The following is a 19,235-nucleotide window of genomic DNA, read 5'->3' as shown; positions in this document are numbered from 1 at the left end:
GCAATGGTGTTGAACAGTCCATTTGATGTTAATTTCTTCTGGATACAACACCAGCACATGTTATCATTTTAATAGGCCTGGAAATCTTAATCAGACATGTCCCAGAGCCTCTATGTTGTGTGGACTCTAGTGAAATGCATCAGTGTTATTTGTTGACTGTGGTTCCATTTAACCATGACAGTCAGACACTTTTAACCACTACTGAGCTACTGAGAGCATAAACATTCACTCTGTCGCAGCAAAGCCTGGCAAGGGTTACCTGTATTGTGAACCTAAGCTCTATCAGTGAATAAATCTTTAATATTATTTAACAAATCTTGTGTGGGAATGGAGTAAAGATCTGTTATTTTACTGTCAGTCAATCTGTTGTGATGATTCCAGGGTATAACAACTACCTTAGCCCTCCTGACCTGGCAACCTGCTAGCTAATCTATACAAAGAGATTTGTTCATCCTCGCAGAAAATCAGGAGGAATAGGGAAGACTTTTCAATGACACTGCTTCTTATGCTACTGAAGAGGCTTGTCCGCAGTGGCCCATTTTTCCGGAGAGATCTCGGTGGGCAGCTGCCGTCACATGTTGTTCCAGTTATTTTTTATACCCTCCCCTGTGACCCTTACTTTATTGCCACGTCGTTTATTATCCGTTTTTACACTTCAGTCGAGGAGAGACTAGTCTAGGCTAGTCTGGGCTATGTCACTTCAATCGTACCAGTTCTACCTCACTTTCATACCATTATTATAGAGGTCCCCCCCACCTCTGATACCAATGTCCACTTTATATATTCCCAGAGGATTAACTGTTGGGTATGAACTGCATCTTAAGCTACTAGCTAAGCAAGGAGTCAATGGTACTTTCTAGGGTGTCAGTTCTTCAGAATATCAATGGTCAATCAGTAAAGCTTTGAACAACATCCCTCACCACCATTCTTAAAGCCCTGCAAGATGTACCTTATGAGTTTATGTCATGTGGCCAAGTTTATAACAAGGTCTAAATATTTCTGTTCAGGGTTAACTTAACTCTCTCAGTTAATTAAAAGACTACAACAGAAAATGTTTCCACTGTTATCATTCAACGCATCTTGCAATTAAAGATGTTTTAGTTTGCATTCTCTGTATAATAAGCACTTGAGCAAGCAAGCCACCAAGTGGCTTCGAACTCATGGGTGTATGAAAGTTTATGTTTCTGCCTTACATATAGTTTCTCACAGTAATTTCAGTACATGTGCCATCATTTCTATTTCCCTATTTATTTCTTTTTGGGATTAATATTGTTATACTCTGCAACAGATTCTTTTATCTGACTTAATTATTGCAAAGGAATCTTGTCTATGGTTTTGTTACAAGACCAGATTCCTTTCGGAATCAACAGTAACTAGTTCACCTAAATTATCTTACACATTATTTCTTTGTTGTGAAAGCTTGTTGCCGGTTCATTGTGTAGTGAGCTACCCAGCATGATGGGCAACACACTGGTTTGCCAAGGACTTTACACACCTAGACAGCTAATCACTACTATTTTCTCGGCATAGCTCCGAATGTTCTTTATTGCAATTTCGTTACATGCATGAGTATTGTCAATTTGCTCTTTCTGTTTAGTAACTAATGTAGTAACTATCTGAAACTACCATGCCTTCTCAACTAACAGCTGAACAACCTACTCTTTGCAAACTTTGCAACACTTGGTTAAACACAAGCTTTGTAAACCTAAGTGGACATCTTGCTTAGGTGGAGGATTTCTGCATCCCTCCCTTATACCTTAAATTTTGGTGATTCATCACTCGGGCCTGAGAACCAATTGGACCCCAGGTATCCTGTTACAACTGTTGCCCCTTGTAAGTGCTAATGTTGTTGTTGTTGTTGTTGTGGTCTTCAGTCCTGAGACTGGTTTGATGCAGCTCTCCATGCTACTCTATCATGTGCAAGCTTCTTCATCTCCCAGTACCTATTGCAACCTACATCCTTCTGAATCTGCTTGGTGTATTCATCTCTTGGTCTCCCTCTACGATTTTTACCCTCCAAGCTGCCCTCCAATACTAAATTGGCGATCCCTTGATGCCTCAGAACATGTCCTACCAACCGATCCCTTCTTCTAGTCAAGTTGTGCCACAAATTTCTCTTCTCCCCAATCCTATTCAACACCTCCTCATTAGTTATGTGATCTACCCATCTAATCTTCACCATTCTTCTGGAGCACCATATTTCGAAAGCTTCTATTCTCTTCTTGTCTGAACTATTTATCATCCATGTTTCACTTCCATACATGGCGACACTCCATACAAATACTTTCAGAAACGACTTCCTGACACTTAAATCTATACTCGATGTTAACAAATTTCTCTTCTTCAGAAACACTTTCCTTCCCATTGCCAGTTTACATTTTATATCCTCTCTACTTTGACCACCATCAGTTATTTTGCTCCCCAAATAGCAAAACTCCTTTACTACTTTAAGTGTCTCATTTCCTAATCTAATACCGTCAGCATCACCCGAATTAATTCGACTATATTCTATTATCCTCGTTTTGCTTTTGTTGATGTTCATCTTATATCCTCCTTTCAAGACACTATCCATTCCGTTCAACTGCTCTTCCAAGTCCTTTGCTGTCTCTGACAGAATTACAATGTCATCGGCGAACCTTAAAGTTTTTATTTCTTCTCCATGGATTTTAATACCTACTCCGAATTTTTCTTTTGTTTCCTTCACTGCTTGCTCAATATACAGATTGAATAACATCGGGGAGAGGCAAACGGTTGTGAGAATATTCAGTATGACAATGGTCTCCCATTATGCTGACTTCTTTCCTTTCATTATATAATGGATGATGTGTAATCCATGATCATTCAGTCAAGTGTTCAGGTATGAAGGTAATCTTGATTTTTAGCAAGGATCATCAAACTCACTGAAATATGCAACAAAGTGATCTTCAGTTTTATATATGTGTAAATTATTACATGTGCTTCACCTGATCACTATACAGTGGTGTCATTGATTGGGAGGGGACCAAACAGTGAGGTCATTGGTCCCATGAGATTAGGGAAGGATGGGAAGGAAGTCGGTCATGCCCATACCAGCACTTGCCTGAAGCAATTTACGGAATCACGGAAAACCTAAATCAGGATGGCCGGATACGGCTTTGAACATTCATCCTCCCGAAAGCGACTCCAGTCTCCTAACCACTGCGCCACCTTACTCGGTCTTTCTGTACTTAGTACTATGTGAGCTTCACTGCTTTACAGGAGCACTTAGAGCTATGGCACTTTGCTGTGAGTGCTTTGGCAGTTAACTATTAGGATTTTAATACACACAGCCCCATTTGGGCAAGGTCCATGGTTTATAGGGGTGGGGATGTGATTTATGAAACACAGTATATGAATAAATGAATGAATGCACATGACTTCCATATTTATGACACTTGCAAACTGTACTGTATATTGTAATTTTCCCAACAATTGATAGGGAATGCACATAATCAGAGAAGAGCTATTTTTCATAAACGTATCATGACAATGTTGTTTCAGGTGTGCTGTCAAATTTGCAGTTCAAGAAGCAAACTCTAAAAGGATACCCAAAAAAATATTCGCTAATTAAATTTGACTAATGCACAGGAAGGCTTAAACTTAGCAAATCAACTGTAATTTGTGTAACTTTCTTCACAACATATCTATTTTAATTCTGAGACCAACCCACCAATTGCAACTGCAACTGACTCCTGCTGATGAGCACCAGCCTATTAGGATTCACCATTGTAAGGGATTCTAGAGATAGCAAATAAAGTGCTGACAAGGGAACCTCCCCATCGCACCCCCCTCAGCTTTAGTTATAAGTTGGCACAGTGGATAGACCTTGAAAAACTGAACACAGATCAATTGAGAAAACAGGAAGAAGTTGTGAAGAACTGTGAAAAAATAAGCAAAATATACAAACTGAGTAGTCCATGGGCAAGATCGGTAACATCATGGATGGTGTGAGTTCAGGAGCGCCGTGGTCCCGTGGTAGCGTGAGCAGCTGCAGAATGAGAGGTCCTTAGTTCAAGTCTTCCCTCGAGTGAAAAGTTTACTTTCTTTATTTTTGCATAGTTATGATCTGTCTGTTCATTCGTTGACATCTCTGTTCACTGTGATAAGTTTAGTGTCTGTGCTTTGCGACCGCATCGCAAAACTGTACGATTAGTAGACGAAAGGACGTGCCTCTCCAATGGGAACCGAAAACATTTGATCGCAAGGTCATAGGTCAAACAATTCCTACACAGGAAAACACATCTGATATATTCTATACGACACTGGTGACGGCATGTGTGTCACATGACAGGAATATGTTGTCAACCCACCTAACTTGTACACTTGGCGAATGGGTAAAAAGGTTTTCTTGTGGATGTGATAATCACTCCCAAAAAAGTGATGAAAACATAAAAGTTTGTCACATAAACTGAAAATAAAAAATTAAACCTTTCACTCGATGGAAGATTTGAACCAAGGACCTCTCATTCCGCAGCTGCTCACGTTACCACGGGACTACGGGGCGCTCCTGAGCTCACAGTGTCCTTGATGTTGCCTATGTTACCCATGAACTACTCAGTTTGTATATTTTGCTTATTTTTTCACAGTTCCACACAACTTCTCCCTGTTTTCTCAATTGATCTGTGTTCAGTTTTTCAAGGCCTATCCACTGTGCCAACTTATAACTAAATCTGAGGAGGGTGCGATGGGGAGGTTCCCTTGTGAGTGAAATAGGAAATAAGCCTCAAGAGATAATCACCCAGTCAATATCGTTAGACGAACATCAGCAATCTGTTTCTAAGACTTCTTTAGGCTAAATGTTAGGACTGGTGATAATCTGAGGTGTAATAATTTACCAAACAGTCTGAGTTTATGGGGAGATGCTAAGCTATTGAAAGAAGATGTATCTGAAAATGTTAAGCAAAAGAGATGGAGAAGGGAGGAGTTGCCACTTACATTAGAAAGGGTTACAATTATAAAAACACTGACATTCTTAAATACTGTAATGATCAGCATTTTGAAGACTGTGCCACACAAGTACAAACACACAAAAGAAAAATAAGTATAGTCACAATATATAGTCCAACTGATAATTTCCAGCTATTCACTAAACAGCTTGATGTAGTATTAAATTTCTTAACTTCTAAAAACCATGAACTCATACTAAGTGGAGATTTTAATTTAAATTTTCTGGAGGATAGTCACTCAAGATCAATACTAGTGTCTCCGACCACTTCTTATAATCTCATTCCCTTAGTACAGTTTCCAACCAGGGTTATGGGTACCAGCAGCACTGCTATTGATAACATTGTCATAGATACTACCACACTAGCAAATCATAGTATAAATCCAATATTTAATGGTCTTTCAGATCATGATGCCCAGTTGCTTACATTTAATATAGTGGGGTCTGATTCAACTAATAAAAGGAAGTGGGAAACTATACAAATATTAAATGAAACAGGAACTGAAGGTATAAAAACCTGTGAGGAATACAGACTGGAAAGATGCGTACAATTCACCCAGGGTAAATGAAAAATATAACTGTTTCTCTAATGTGGTCATAGGTCACATTGAAAACTGCTGCCCTAAGAAAGTGATCAAGGCAAACAGATTGTTTCAAAACCTTGGATTACAAATGGAATAAAGGTATCTTGCAAAACAAAAAGAAGAGTATACTTAATGTCAAGGGAAAACAACGACTAAAGGGCTAAATCACATTACAAATTATATTGTAAAATTCTAAACAAAGTAATCAGAACCTGAAAATGTATTTATTTTCAAGTAAAAATAAATGCCTCTAATAACAAGATAAAAAAAAAATACACGCAATATAGTAAAAAGTGAAACAGGAAAAACTAATCAGGCAAATGAGGAAATTATGTTAAATGTAAATAATGAGTTGATTAGAGATACCTCCAGAATTGCAGACAGTTTCAACAACTTTTTCCTTTCAGTAGCAGACAACTTAGGTTTGCATAGTTCCTCAGAAGGCAGCTTAAAATATTTTAAAAATGCATTTCCGCAGAAGTCTGACAAAATTCAACTATATCCTACCTCACCGAAAGAGATTTCTAATATTATTAGCTCTCTTAAAAACAAATGTTCTAGTGGTTATGATGAAATCAGTACTACTATAATTAAATGTTGTTCCTCAGAACTTTGTGACATACTGAGTTACTTATGTAATGAATCCCTCCACAGTGGTACTTTTCCAGATAGGCATAAATATGCTATTGTCAAACCATTACACAAAAAAGGAGACAAATAAATCATTAGTGGAAAACTTCCACCCCATTTCATTATTGGCAATATTTTCAAAAGTGTTTGAAAGTGTTATGTATAATACACTTTATAAACACTTAGTACAGAAAAATATTCTCATGCACAATCAGGTTGGATTTCGGAAAGGATTGTCAACTGATCAAGCTATATTCACTTTTACAGATGATATATTAGAATCGATAAATCAAAAGTTATTACCATTTGGAATATTCTGTGATCTGGCTAAAGCTTTTGATTGTGTTAAGCATGATATCCTTATACAAAAGTTAAAATATTATGGGATAACAGGAGTAGCAGGCTCATGGTTCTCATCCTATCTTTTTAATAGAAAACAGTGTATGTCTGTATCAGGCTTACCACATAACAATAGTCATTCAAAATATGAAACCATCAGACAAGGGATGCCCCAGGGTCTATTTTAGGTCCCTTGTTGTTCCTATAACATATAAATGATCTTCCAGAAGCAGTGTCACAAAATGCAAATTTTGTCTTATTTGCAGATGATACAAGTATTGGTATAAAAAACAGTACCGGTGACCTCACTGAGCAGTCAGATAATGAAATATTTGTAAGTATCAATGGGTGGTTCACAGTAAATGGATTGTCACTGAATTTTGACAAGACCCAATACATACAGTTTAGTACCTCACAAAGAATACCTGATCTTATAAGTATAATGTATTCAAACAACGAAATTAAAGCTGTAGACAGTGTCAAATTTTAGAGCTACAAATTGACCACAACCTAAATTGGAAAACTCACACTCTAGACTTAATGCAACGCCTTAGTTTAGCTGCATTTGCAAGTACGCATGATAGCAGAAATAGGTGATTAAAAATGAAGAAGTTAGTTTGTTCGGCCTACTTCCATTCACTAATGAGTAATGGAATCATCTTTTGGCGAAACTCCTCTTACAAAGAGAACATTTTCAAAATTCAGAAACGAGTCATTAGAATTATATCTGGTGTCAACCCTAGATCATCATGCAGAGACCTCTTTAAGAAACTTGGTATTCTAACTACTACTTCCCAGTAAATATACTCATTGATGTCCTTTGTCATTTCCAACATGTCTCTTTTTACACGAAATAGTGCAAAACATGATTATAATACCACAACCAAAAACAATCTGTACAAGGACTATAAAAGCTTAACAATAGTACAAAAATGAGTCAAATACATGGGTACTCATATATTCAATAACTTACCAGAGCATATCAAAGGTCTCGTAAGTGATAAAGATCGGTTTCAGAGTGGATTAAAGAACTTCCTGCTGGCCAACTCCTTCTACTCCATTGAGCTTAGATACAAAAAAGTGTTGTTTAGAGCAATATATAGAAGCATGTGCCTGTCAACTTAAACTGAAGGAGGGCTCTTTTATAATTGTAACAGTATATAGGTCCCCTGCAGGAAACTTTCATTTATTCCTGGAAAACTTGGATGCCTTGTTGTGCTATCTGTCAGTTAGGGGAAAGCACATTATTATTTGTGGGGACTTCAATGTTGATTCACTGAAAGAGTGTAATAGGAAGAATGACCTGGAAGTCTTGCTTGGTTCTTTCAATTTGACATCTGTCATTAATTTTCCTACTCGGGTCGTAAAGGACAGCAGCACATTGATAGATAACACTTTTATAGACCAAGATAGGTTTAAAAACATAAATTCTTGTCCTGTTGAGAATGGCCTTTCTGATCATGATGCTCAGCTAGTTACAGTTTATGACATAGCTCCATTCAGTAATTCAAAACTACCCTCCAAAGTTGTGCATTCAATTAATGACTCAACAATTAAAACTGTTTCCTCAAGAAAGTAGTTAAATCTAATTATAAGAAACCATGCAAAAAACCTTGGCTTACTAAAGGAATGAAAATATCTTGTAACCACAAAAGGGAACTGTATCTAACAACAAGAAAGAGTAATGACCCAGAAACAGCCAAATTTTATAAAAACTACTGTGCTACATTAAGAAAGGTTATTAAAAAGTCCAGAGCCATGTGTATCATGTCTGAGATTAATACCTCTGATAACAAAATCAAAACAATTTGGAATATTATTACAAGGGAGACAGGGCAACCAAGAGTACAGGATGACGGCATCACCATCAAAACAAATGGAAACTTGATAAACAACAAGCCGGAAGTCGAAAACATTTTGAATAATCATTTTTTAAATGTTTTAGAGAAAATAGGATCTAAATGATCATTAGAAGAAGCAAGGCAGTTAATGGAAGAGGCCTTACCCACACCATTTGATACAACTGAAATTCCACCCACCTCTCCTTCTGAAATTAGGAAAATAATAAACTCTCTCAAGAATAAAAGCTTACATGGAATTGATGGCATTTACAGCAGGATAATAAAAGTGTATGCCATTGTTAAACCATTGCATAAAAAAGGGGATACGTTTGACATCAACAACTACCGCCCAATCTCTCTTCTGACCGCCTTATCCAAAATTCTTGAAAAAGTAATGTATTGTAGAGTAGCTTTACACCTTTGTGAAAATAAAGTTTTAACAAAATGTCAGTTTGGTTTCCAGAACGGTTTTTCAACGGAAAATGCTATATATACTTTCACTAATGAAATATTAAATGCTCTGAGTAACTGGAAGTCTGTTGGGATTTTTTGTGATCTATCAAAGGCTTTTGATTGTGTAAATCATGCAATACTTCTAGATAAGCTCAAGTACTGTGGTATGAATGGGACAGTGCTCAAATGGTTTAAATCATAGCTAACTGAAAGAGTGCAGAAAGTTGAAATAAACAGTTCACATAATATCCAAAAAACTGGTGATTTCTCCAATTGGGGAATAATCAAGAATGGGGTGCAGCAAGGTTTGTCTTGGGTCCTCTGCTGTTGTTAATATATATTAATGACTTGCCATTCTATATCCACGAAGATGCGAAGCTGGTACTTTTTGCCGATGATACAAGTATAGCTATCACACCCAACAGACAAGAATTAACTGGTGAAATTGTTAACGATGTTTTTCAGAAAATCATTAAGTGGTTCTCTGCAAACGGGCTCTCATTGGTTGGTTGGTTGTTTGGGGAAGGAGACCAAACAGCGTGGTCATCGGTCTCATCGGATTAGGGAAGGATGAGGCAGGAAGTTGGCCGTGCCCTTTCAGAGGAACCATCCTGGCATTTGCCTCGAGTGATTTAGGGAAATCACGGAAAACCTAAATCAGGATGGCCGGACGCAGGACTGAACCGTCGTCCTTCCGAATGCGAGTCCAGTGTCTCTCATTAAACTTTGACAAAACACAGTATATACAGTTCCACACAGTAAATGGAATGACACCATTAATAAATATAGACTTCGATCTGAAATTGGTAGCTAAGGTAGAATATTCAAAATTTCTAGGTGTATGCATTGATGAGGGGTTGAGCTGGAAAAAACACACTGAGGATCTGCTGAAATGTTTGAGTTCAGCTACTTATGCTGTTAGGGTCATTGCAAATTTTGGTGATATACATCTCAGTAAATTAGCTTACCACGCCTATTTTCATTCTCTGCTTTCGTATGGCATCAGATTCTGGGGTAACTCATCATTGAGTAAAAGAATGTTCATTGCACAAAAGCGTGTAATCAGAATAATTGCTGGAGCTCATCCAAGATCATCCTGCAGACACTTATTTAAAGAGCTAGAGATCTTCACTGTAGCCTCACAATATATATATTCACTTATGAAATTTGTTATTAACAATCCGAATGAATTCAAAAGTAATAGCAGTGTACATGGCTACAACACTAGGAGAAAGGATGATCTTCACTACTCAAGGTTAAATATAACTTTGGCTCAGAAGGGAGTAAATTATGCTGCCACAAAAGTCTTTGGTCACTTACCTAATAGCATCAAAAGTCTGACAGATAGCCATATAGCATTTAAAAGGAAATTAAAAGAATTTCTTAATGGCAACTCCTTCTACTCATTAGATGAATTTTTGGATATAGTAAGTGGGTTATTTTCCAACCCCCATAAAAGAAAAGAAAAAAAAAAATTAAAAATATTGAGAGTCATGTAATATTTTGTGTAATGTAATATCTTGTATAGACACCTTTTATTAACCTGACATGTTCCACATCATTACGAAGTGACGTATTCATGATCTATGGAACAAGTACTAATCTAATGAATATTTCACAAGGATTATAGCTCATAACTCTGTCTGCACAACTTTGACTCTTACACATCCCAGAGACTCCTCTCCAAGGGATCCATGGAAAATGATAAATGTAATGTAATAGGAGGGTCAACAAACAGTGATGTGATATAGTGGATTATGAAAGAGCAGGGCATGTCATGAATATCAATATATGACACTGAACTTTTAGAAGCTAACATACTAATACCAAGAGTACACACAGATGTTGATACTCACCTTCCAAAAATGTTTAAAAATCAAAATAATGAGGTACTAAGTGCCTCTACATCAGGCATGAGATATGTTAACTAGTTATAGGCAAAAGCATAAGTGCCTCGGCATGATAAACAAAGATAATATTATGTAACAAAACTGTAGTCTTTGAATCTTGGTACTGTACATCATCATGTAACGGCCACCATTACGTATTGCAAATCATTGTGCATTATGTATACACCTTGCTGGGTATTATTTACTGTGCAAGCTGTTACATGTATATAATGTCTACAATGTGAGCACAATGATGTGTCCTACATTACAGGTACATATCTCTACAAACACTACCTGTGCAAAACAATTTCCTTATTTTATTTTACAGAAACTCATGTGAAAAATCATATGAAATGAACAAGATATGGCATGGAAAATGTAGGACTTTGACTCTTGTTCCAATGGTGTGCCACACGAACCACTCCACCAAAAAAATACAAATGTGGGAAAGAACATTTATGGCCATATGACACATACACAATTTGCCTTTCATAAGTGATTATCAACAGAGAGAACTATATTTAGCCTAACAGATGAAACTCTAGGTGAGTCAAATCTCAGAAAGTATCCAATGGACAGCTTCTGTGACCCTGCTAAAGCTTTCAATTGTGCGGATCATAACACGTTGGTAAAAAAGCTTCCACACTACAGTATCAAAGACAAACTTTTGACATGGCTGGAGTCTTATCTACACAACAGGAAGCAGTGAGTTACCTTTATGGAGGAAGGTGTAACAGTAAACACAGACTGGGGAAATGTAAAACAGAGTCCCAGAAAGCCTACACGCTATGATTAGAGTCCCAAAGAATTCGATCCCTCTTCAACATTAATGATCTACTAGTTACAATTAATGATGAGCAAATATAGTTATGTTTGTAAATGATACGAGTATTCTGATCAAGGGTCCCAACTCTGCAATGCAGGGTATAGCCCTGACAATCACCAACCAAGTACACAAATGGTTCACAGCGAATAGCCTAACCCAAATTTTTCAAAAGTAACATTATACAGTTTCAGACAGTAAACAATAAAATTCCAGGTTCCTAAAATGGAGGTCAACACGCAAAAAAATTATGAAACCACACATACAAAACTCACTGACATGCAGACAAAAGACCAGCACAGATGGAAAGACAAAGTGATCAACTGGTCAAGAAACTTAGCACAACATGTTTTGCCCTGAGAGTTACTTCTCACCTTTTTGGCAGAGAGATTTTGCTTTTGTCGTACTTTGCATATTTCCATTCTATACTTTCCTATGGTATTATCTTTTGGGGAAATGTACTGGAGTCTTCAAACTACAAAAACAAACAGTGAAGTTAATATCTGGGTTCTCTAACACAACATCCTGCAGAAGACTCTTTAAGACTCAGGATATTTACTGTTGCAGATCAATACATATATTCACTATAGCCAGCAAAAAGGAATTATTCCAGAAAAACTGTGGCATTCACAAGCATAAGACAAGACAGGGAAAAGACTCTGAAACTATCACAAGAATGCATAGGGGAGTGAGTGAGTCAAGAATAAAAGTATACAACAAGCAACAGACAGGTATTACAAAAGAAACTTAAAAACATTCCTCAGAGAAAAAACTTTTTATAAAATGAATGAATTCCTAGAGTAATAAGGCATCCTTTTGAGTAAAAAGAGGGAAAACCATTCAGATTAAATATATAAATAAAAATAAAAAAACACTCTTAAAATAAAGTCCTCACTTTTGTCATGCAGGCAAAATTGTGTGTTCTTAACGTAAATTACAATGATAAAATGTAAATTTGTTTATATCATAGTTTAAAATGTGTACTGCCATTTATTCTACACTAATAAGTATTCACTTGAACTTATTTGTGCGACAAAGATAACAATTTTGTATTTTAATTTAAATATAAATTTATTTATCGTTCCGAGATAAAAATGTGTACTTCCATTCCGTCTGCTATTTTAAGCATTCACTTGATCTTATACCAGTAAAATGCTGGTTGTAATATTGTCCACAACCAATCTTTCACAGAAAATAAGTATTTTTATGATGTATAAACTGTTCACATAATTTTGTATTCACTTTACTTGTCATATATTACTAGTTCACACTTTGTACAATATGTAATCTTCAGGACCAACTAAAATAATTAAATCAAATCAAAGAATATTGTCCTATTAGTTGTAAGTAAACCTTTATTCGCTTATGTCGGAAGTTCGAATGATTTATACCATAATGATAAAATAGTATCGTACAGTTGTTCTGAATTAGTGACGACTAAGAACTGCACATAACTTCACGTAGGATTTCCTTCTTATAGGTGGTTTCCGAAATACTTTGGTGATACCATATTATTGCTTTTTTAATCCTTGGGCAGAAAGCTACATTCGATACCTGTAACAAAATACAGCGCGACCTTTGCAAGATGCAATATTGGAGTACTCTTTACTTCCATTAATGACCTACAAGTGACGAATCGGTCAATCATGGATTGGGTAGTGACTTCACGACAGACCCGTCCTCGGAGATGGCCTTCGTTTCTGTCACTTCGCTGTGATACTAAGTCAACATGCAGCTTTCATCACAAAATCAGCATATTATGTCACAGCTGATAGCAGGAACGCACCTTTGCTTCTACTTCGATGCAGAAAATATGTGTATTTTAGCACAAAGCACTAGTTCGAGTTCACGAATGTCTTCCTTGCAAACCGTAATAAGTGCAAGGAAATAATTTCGTCTACCGGTACTTATAACTTTCTTGTGACTAGCCGTCTACGGTTTGCAGCATCAGTACTTACTGTAGTGTACGTATAAGACCACTGAGTTCGTCGGCGTCCTGGGGGAGTGATTGACTATCCGCCTGCATATTGTAGTATTGTTATTTTTACTGACCTCAAATTATTACAGATCTATTTCGTTGAAAACACTGCACACGACACGTTTACGGGCTCAATGAGGAATCCTGACTTGCGCAAAACACTTCTAGCTCACAATCGCCAGGGGAAGTCCCCTCGTACCTCTACCATCTGTTGAACATAAAAAGAGTTTGCTGTTTCCTGTTTCAGTCAGAAGAAGTTACCCACTCAAATCGGGATCTAGAATCCCTAAATCTCACATTGTGGCACATACCCAGTACGTTGCAATTCGTGACATTTGTGTTGTCCTTTCACTGTTCACACAAGAGTTGAAACATTGTAGCAGCTGTTCAAGTACAGTATGTATTTAGTACCGAGCCGCTTTTTGGTGTGATTTGCAGACTAAAATTCCTATTGTCTACGAGCAAATGGATGCTGTTTGTCAACCACATAAAACCTATTTATGGTTACGATTTCGGCTGCGCACTGCACTTAATCTACGTTAATAGTCTGCAAACAACTAGCTGTGAACGAGGATAAAATGAGAATGATGACTGTTTTCCCCTGTGCGAGTTGTCGTCAGTCAATTACTGTTTAAAAATTATCATCTTACGATATTAGTCCTCAGAAGCTCTTCCTTACAACCTTGCAGAGTTCCGTTTGTGTGTCCATCAACAATAACGGTACCGTACCGATATTTATCATAGTAAAAACAATAAATCCAATTGTTCTATGTAAGAAATGGTGGTTTTATTTCTATCACATTTTGTACTATTACGTTATTGTAACACATTGTAACTCTGTGTTAGAGACAGCAAAGGACACGTAAGAACAACTGAACGGAATAGACTGTCTTGAAACGAGGATATAAGAGGAGCACCAACAAAAGCAAAACAAGGGTAACGAAATGTAATCGAATTAAATTAGGTGACGCTAAGGGAATTAGATTTGGAAACGAATTTTTTAAAGTAGTTGATGAGTTTTGATATTGGGGAAAGAACAACAACTGATGATGGCCGAAGTGGAGAGGGTATAAAATGTAGTCTGGCAATGGCAAGAAAAGCATTCCTGACGAAGAGAGATTTGCTAACGTCGAATTTAGACGTAGGTGCTATGAAGTCTTTTCTGAAGATATTTGTCAGGGGCGTAGCCACGTATGGAAATGAAACAAGGACGATAAACAGTGTAGACAAAAAGAGAATAGAAACTTTAGAAATGTAGTGCTGCAGAATAATGTTGAAGATTAAATGGGCAGATGGCGTAACTGATGCGGAGTTACCGAATAGAATTGGGGAGAAAAGGAATTTGTGGCACAACCTGATTAGAAGAAGGGACCGATTGATAGGACAAGTTCTGAGGCATCACGGAATCACCAGTTTAGTACTGGAGGGAAGGATGGGAGTACAAATCGTAGACAGAGACCAACAGATGAATACACTAAGCAGATTCAGAAGGATGTAGGTTGTAGTAGTTATTTGGAGATGAAAAGGGTTGCACAGGATAGAGTAGGGTGGAGACGTGCATCAAACCAGCCTTTGCACTGAGAACCACAATAACAATACAGGAAAATTAATTATGCTTACAAGTTGGACAATATGTAGGCATGGTATAGGTTGTTGCTGCTGCTGCTGCTGTTGTTGTTGTTGTTATTGCCAGTCTGAAGACTAGTTGATGTAGCCCTCTGCACTAGTGTATCCTATGCAATACTCTTCATCTTAGTATAACTGCTGTGATTTATATTCTTCTGAAGCTAATCACTGCATTAAAGCCTCAGTCTCCTTCTATAGTTTTTACAACCTCAGAATTGCTTCCACTACAAGATGGAGGATATCTTGGAGCCTCGGGAAGTGACTTATCAACCGATCCTTTCTTTAAGTCTAGTTGCCCCTCAAAATTCCTTTTTTGAGAATTTGATTCAGTGTCTCCTGTACATACATATATATACTCTGTAAACCACTTTGCAGTGCATGGCATAGGGTGCGTCCCATTGTACCAATTATTATGGTTTTTTCCCATTCCATTAATATATAAAGTGCAGGAAGAATGACTGCATAAATGGCACAGTGCGTGCCAAAATTAAGCTGATCTTGCCCTCATGATCCCTATGAAACAATATGTAGGGGCTGTAGTATATTCCTAGAGTTATCATTTAAAGCTAGTACTTGTAACTTTGTATGTAGGCCTTATTGCGATATTTTATGTCTTTCTTCACGAGTTTCATAGCATCTCTGTGACACTCTCCCACAGATCTAAAAACCTGGGCCATTTGTCCTGCCCTTCTCTACATACATTCAGTGTTCCCTATTAGTACTATGTGGTACGGGTCCCACACATTTGAGCAATACCCGTACTCTAGATGTGTCACACAAGTGATTGGTAAGCAATCTCTTTTGTAGACTGAATGCATTTCGCTGTATTCTAGCAATAAACCGAAGTCTACCACCTGCTTTGCCCACAACTGATCCTAAATGGTCGTTCTGTTTCATATCCATACTAAATGGAAGCGTACAGTTTAAGGTTTCTGAACATTTAAAGCAAATTGGACCACTTTGAAATTTTGTCAAGAGCTAACAGAATATTTATGTCAGACAGTATTTCATTACTGACTACAGCTTCAGCTATCAACAGTGTTCTGTTACTATCAATATTGTCTGCAAGGCAATTAATATGCAACGCGTACAGCAAGATATCCCACATAATTGCACTTTTTGATAATAAGTGTAGAATGGTACGGAGTCAAATGCTTTTTGGAAATCAAGAAATACTGCATCTCCCTGACTACCTTGATCCAAAGCTTTCAGTATGTCATGTGAAAAACGTGTGAATCGGGTTTTGCATATCAATGTTTATTTATTTATCTCTTGTTCCGGTGATCCATGTTGTGACACTATCACAGGATATGGAACGTGTCAATTTTACAAGCTTTTGGCCAGAATTTGTGGTAATACATAAAACGAAACAAAAACAGTAAACAGTAACTTAGGTTCCGCTACAAAAAATACATTTTAGAGATAGAGAGAGATTACAAAACAAAAAACAGTAAACAGTAACTTAGGTCTCACTACAAAAAATACATTTTAGAGATAGATAGAGATTAAAAAACAAAAAACAGTAAACAGTAACTTAGGTCCCACTACAAAAAATACGTTTTAGAGATAGATAAAGATTACAAAATAATAAGTATTACAGAGAAATAAATATTGCAAAATATATATTTACAATAAAAATATTCAGTATTATAAATACAAATTTGGGCATACATTTGCAATTTACAATAAAAGAAATGTTAAACACTGCAGTTCAGGAACTCTTCTATTGTATAAAATGATCCTTGCAGTAGGAACTGCCTTAAAGTTTTTTTTAAACAAGAGATCATCATCTACCAAACACTTAATTCTTGAAGGGAGGGCATTAAAAATCTTACAGCCACTGAAATGGACTCCTTTCTGCACCATACGTAGATTTGGCTGTTCATAGTGGATATCATGTTTCCTTGTAGTATTGTGACTGTGATATGCACTATTCAGCTTAAAGGTGGATTTTTCTTTCCTTATGAAGCACATCAACAAGAATATATATTGCGCAATGGATGTAAGTATTTCAAGCTTCTTAAAAAGATTCCTGCATGTGGCTCTAGGATGAACTCCACACATGATCCTTATGGCTCTTTTTTGTACACACAGTACTTTTTTAGCCAGTGGCTGATTTCCCCAAAATATAATTCCAAATGCCATAATTGCATGAAAGTAACCATAATATGCTGACTTCATGGTTTCCATATTTCTATAAGAAGAAACTATGCGCAGTGCGTAAGTTGCTGAACTTAGTCTTTTGGATAGATCCACAATGTGGTTTGACCAATTCAGTTTGCTATCAATATGCAAGCCTAGGTATTTTGAGGAATCTACCCTGGTTATTGTCTGCTCACCTATTTATTACTATTTCCTCATCTTTGGATGTTTTGTGGAACTGAATGTAGTTTGTTTTACAGTAATTTAAAGAAAGACCATTAATGTTGAACCGTTCACTGCTTCATTTAAAACCTTAGTTGATGTTACCTCAAGTTTATCTACTGATTTATCAATAAGTAGTGTAGTGTCATCCGCGAAAATGGTGAATCTACAATATTCTGTAGAGAGAGGGAGATCATTTATAAATATAATAAAAAGTAGGGGCCCCAGAACTGAGCCCTGCGGCACTCCACATGTGATGGTATCCCATTCTGAAGATACAGGGACACCATCTTCACTATCTACTACAACTTTTTGTTTCTTGTTTGACAGATATTGGACAAGCCATTTCCCTGCTGCACCTCTTATACCGAGATGTGCAGCTTTTTGTAAAAGAATTCGCTGACACACACAATCAAATGCTTTTGTTAGGTCACAAAATATGCCAATCACTTTCAGTTTTTTGTTGATAGATTCCAAGAGTTTGCCAGTAAATGCAAATATTGCATCTTCTGTTGACAAACCTTTCTGAAATCCAAACTGACTTTTGCTGAAGCTGTTGTGTTCACTGAGATGCTTAACAATCCTGGCATGCATTAGTTTCTCTAAAACCTTTGAAAAGCTGGTCAGTAGTGATATTGGCCTACAGTTAGCAGTATCCGTCTAATCCCCCTTCTTATACAGCGGTTTTACAACTGCATACTTAAGCCTCTCAGGAAATATTCCTTGCTTAAGTGACGCATCAAAAATGTGGCAAAGGACTTTACTTACATGGCTGGAGCAGTATTTCAATAATTTGTTAGAAATGTTGTCAATTCCAGCAGAGTTTTTACTTTTCAGGGATTTAATAACTCTTTCAATTTCTTGAACAGTGACTGTTTTTACCTTCATGTGTTGTACTGAACCAGGTACTCTAGCTTTCAAAAGATTGATGGCTTGCTTCATAGACCCTTATAAACCTATTTTTTCTGTTACTGTTAAAAAAATTGTTGTTGAATGTGTCTGCAACTGTTTTTGGATCGCTAACAAGATTACCCTCACTTTTGATTTGGGTATTTTCACTACAAACTGCATTTTTCCCCATTTCCTTCTTTACAAATTTCCAGATAGTTTTTACTTTATTGCTTGAGTTGTCAATTTCTGCCTTCAAGCACATGTTCTTTGCTGCCTGAGTGGTCTTATTCAGAATTTTATTGTAGATTTCATAGTGTGTAATCGTACTGTTATCATTTGAACTCCTGGCTGTAGCATATAGTTCTCTTCTTGTTTTACAAGAGATTTTGATGCCTTTAGTAATCAAAGGTTTGTTTCCAGATTTGAACAGGTTTTCTCTCACTGATTTTTAGGAAATGCTTCTTCAAAAAGGCTTGTAACTTCATTGACAAATATATTAAATTTTGAATTAACTGTAGCATATACAGGAGACCAGTCCACAAGCCATAATTGCTGATTAAAGGTTTCAGTGGTGTGTCTGTTTATAATCCTAAATGTTTTCCAAATGAAATTTTCTTTTCTTTGTACATTCATTTGGTTTAGAGTGAGGAATTGTCCTTCATGATCAGAGAGACCATTTATAATATTTTTCATGGATAAATTATTGAAAATATCCTTATCTACAAATACATTATCTATTAAAGTGCTAGAGCTGCCAGTTACTCTAGTTGGAGTGTCCACCACTGGTACTAAATTGTAACAGTACATTAAGTGTTCAAAGTCTGTCTTGTTTCTATTTTCTGTTAAAAGGTCCA

The 19,235-nt window shown here is 36.7% G+C and overlaps 1 protein-coding gene across 1 annotated transcript in view; it reads right to left on the bottom strand.

The window, feature by feature from the left end:
* The window catches only part of LOC126162915 (uncharacterized), a 153,623-nt gene extending 139,967 nt beyond the window's left edge, over positions 1-13,656 (bottom strand). Inside the window, exon 1 of the mRNA XM_049919730.1 lies at positions 13,481-13,656. Coding sequence (XP_049775687.1) covers positions 13,481-13,548 — 68 coding nt within the window. The 5' untranslated portion in view covers positions 13,549-13,656. The remainder of the gene's footprint in view (positions 1-13,480) is intronic.
* Positions 13,657-19,235: the final 5,579 nt, after the last annotated feature.

The sequence above is a fragment of the Schistocerca cancellata genome, chromosome 2 (genome assembly GCF_023864275.1).
Source record: "Schistocerca cancellata isolate TAMUIC-IGC-003103 chromosome 2, iqSchCanc2.1, whole genome shotgun sequence".
In the NCBI taxonomy this organism is placed as follows: domain Eukaryota; kingdom Metazoa; phylum Arthropoda; class Insecta; order Orthoptera; family Acrididae; genus Schistocerca; species Schistocerca cancellata.
The sequence above is the reverse complement of the archived record's forward strand: the minus strand, read 5'-3'. Positions and strand labels throughout refer to the sequence as shown.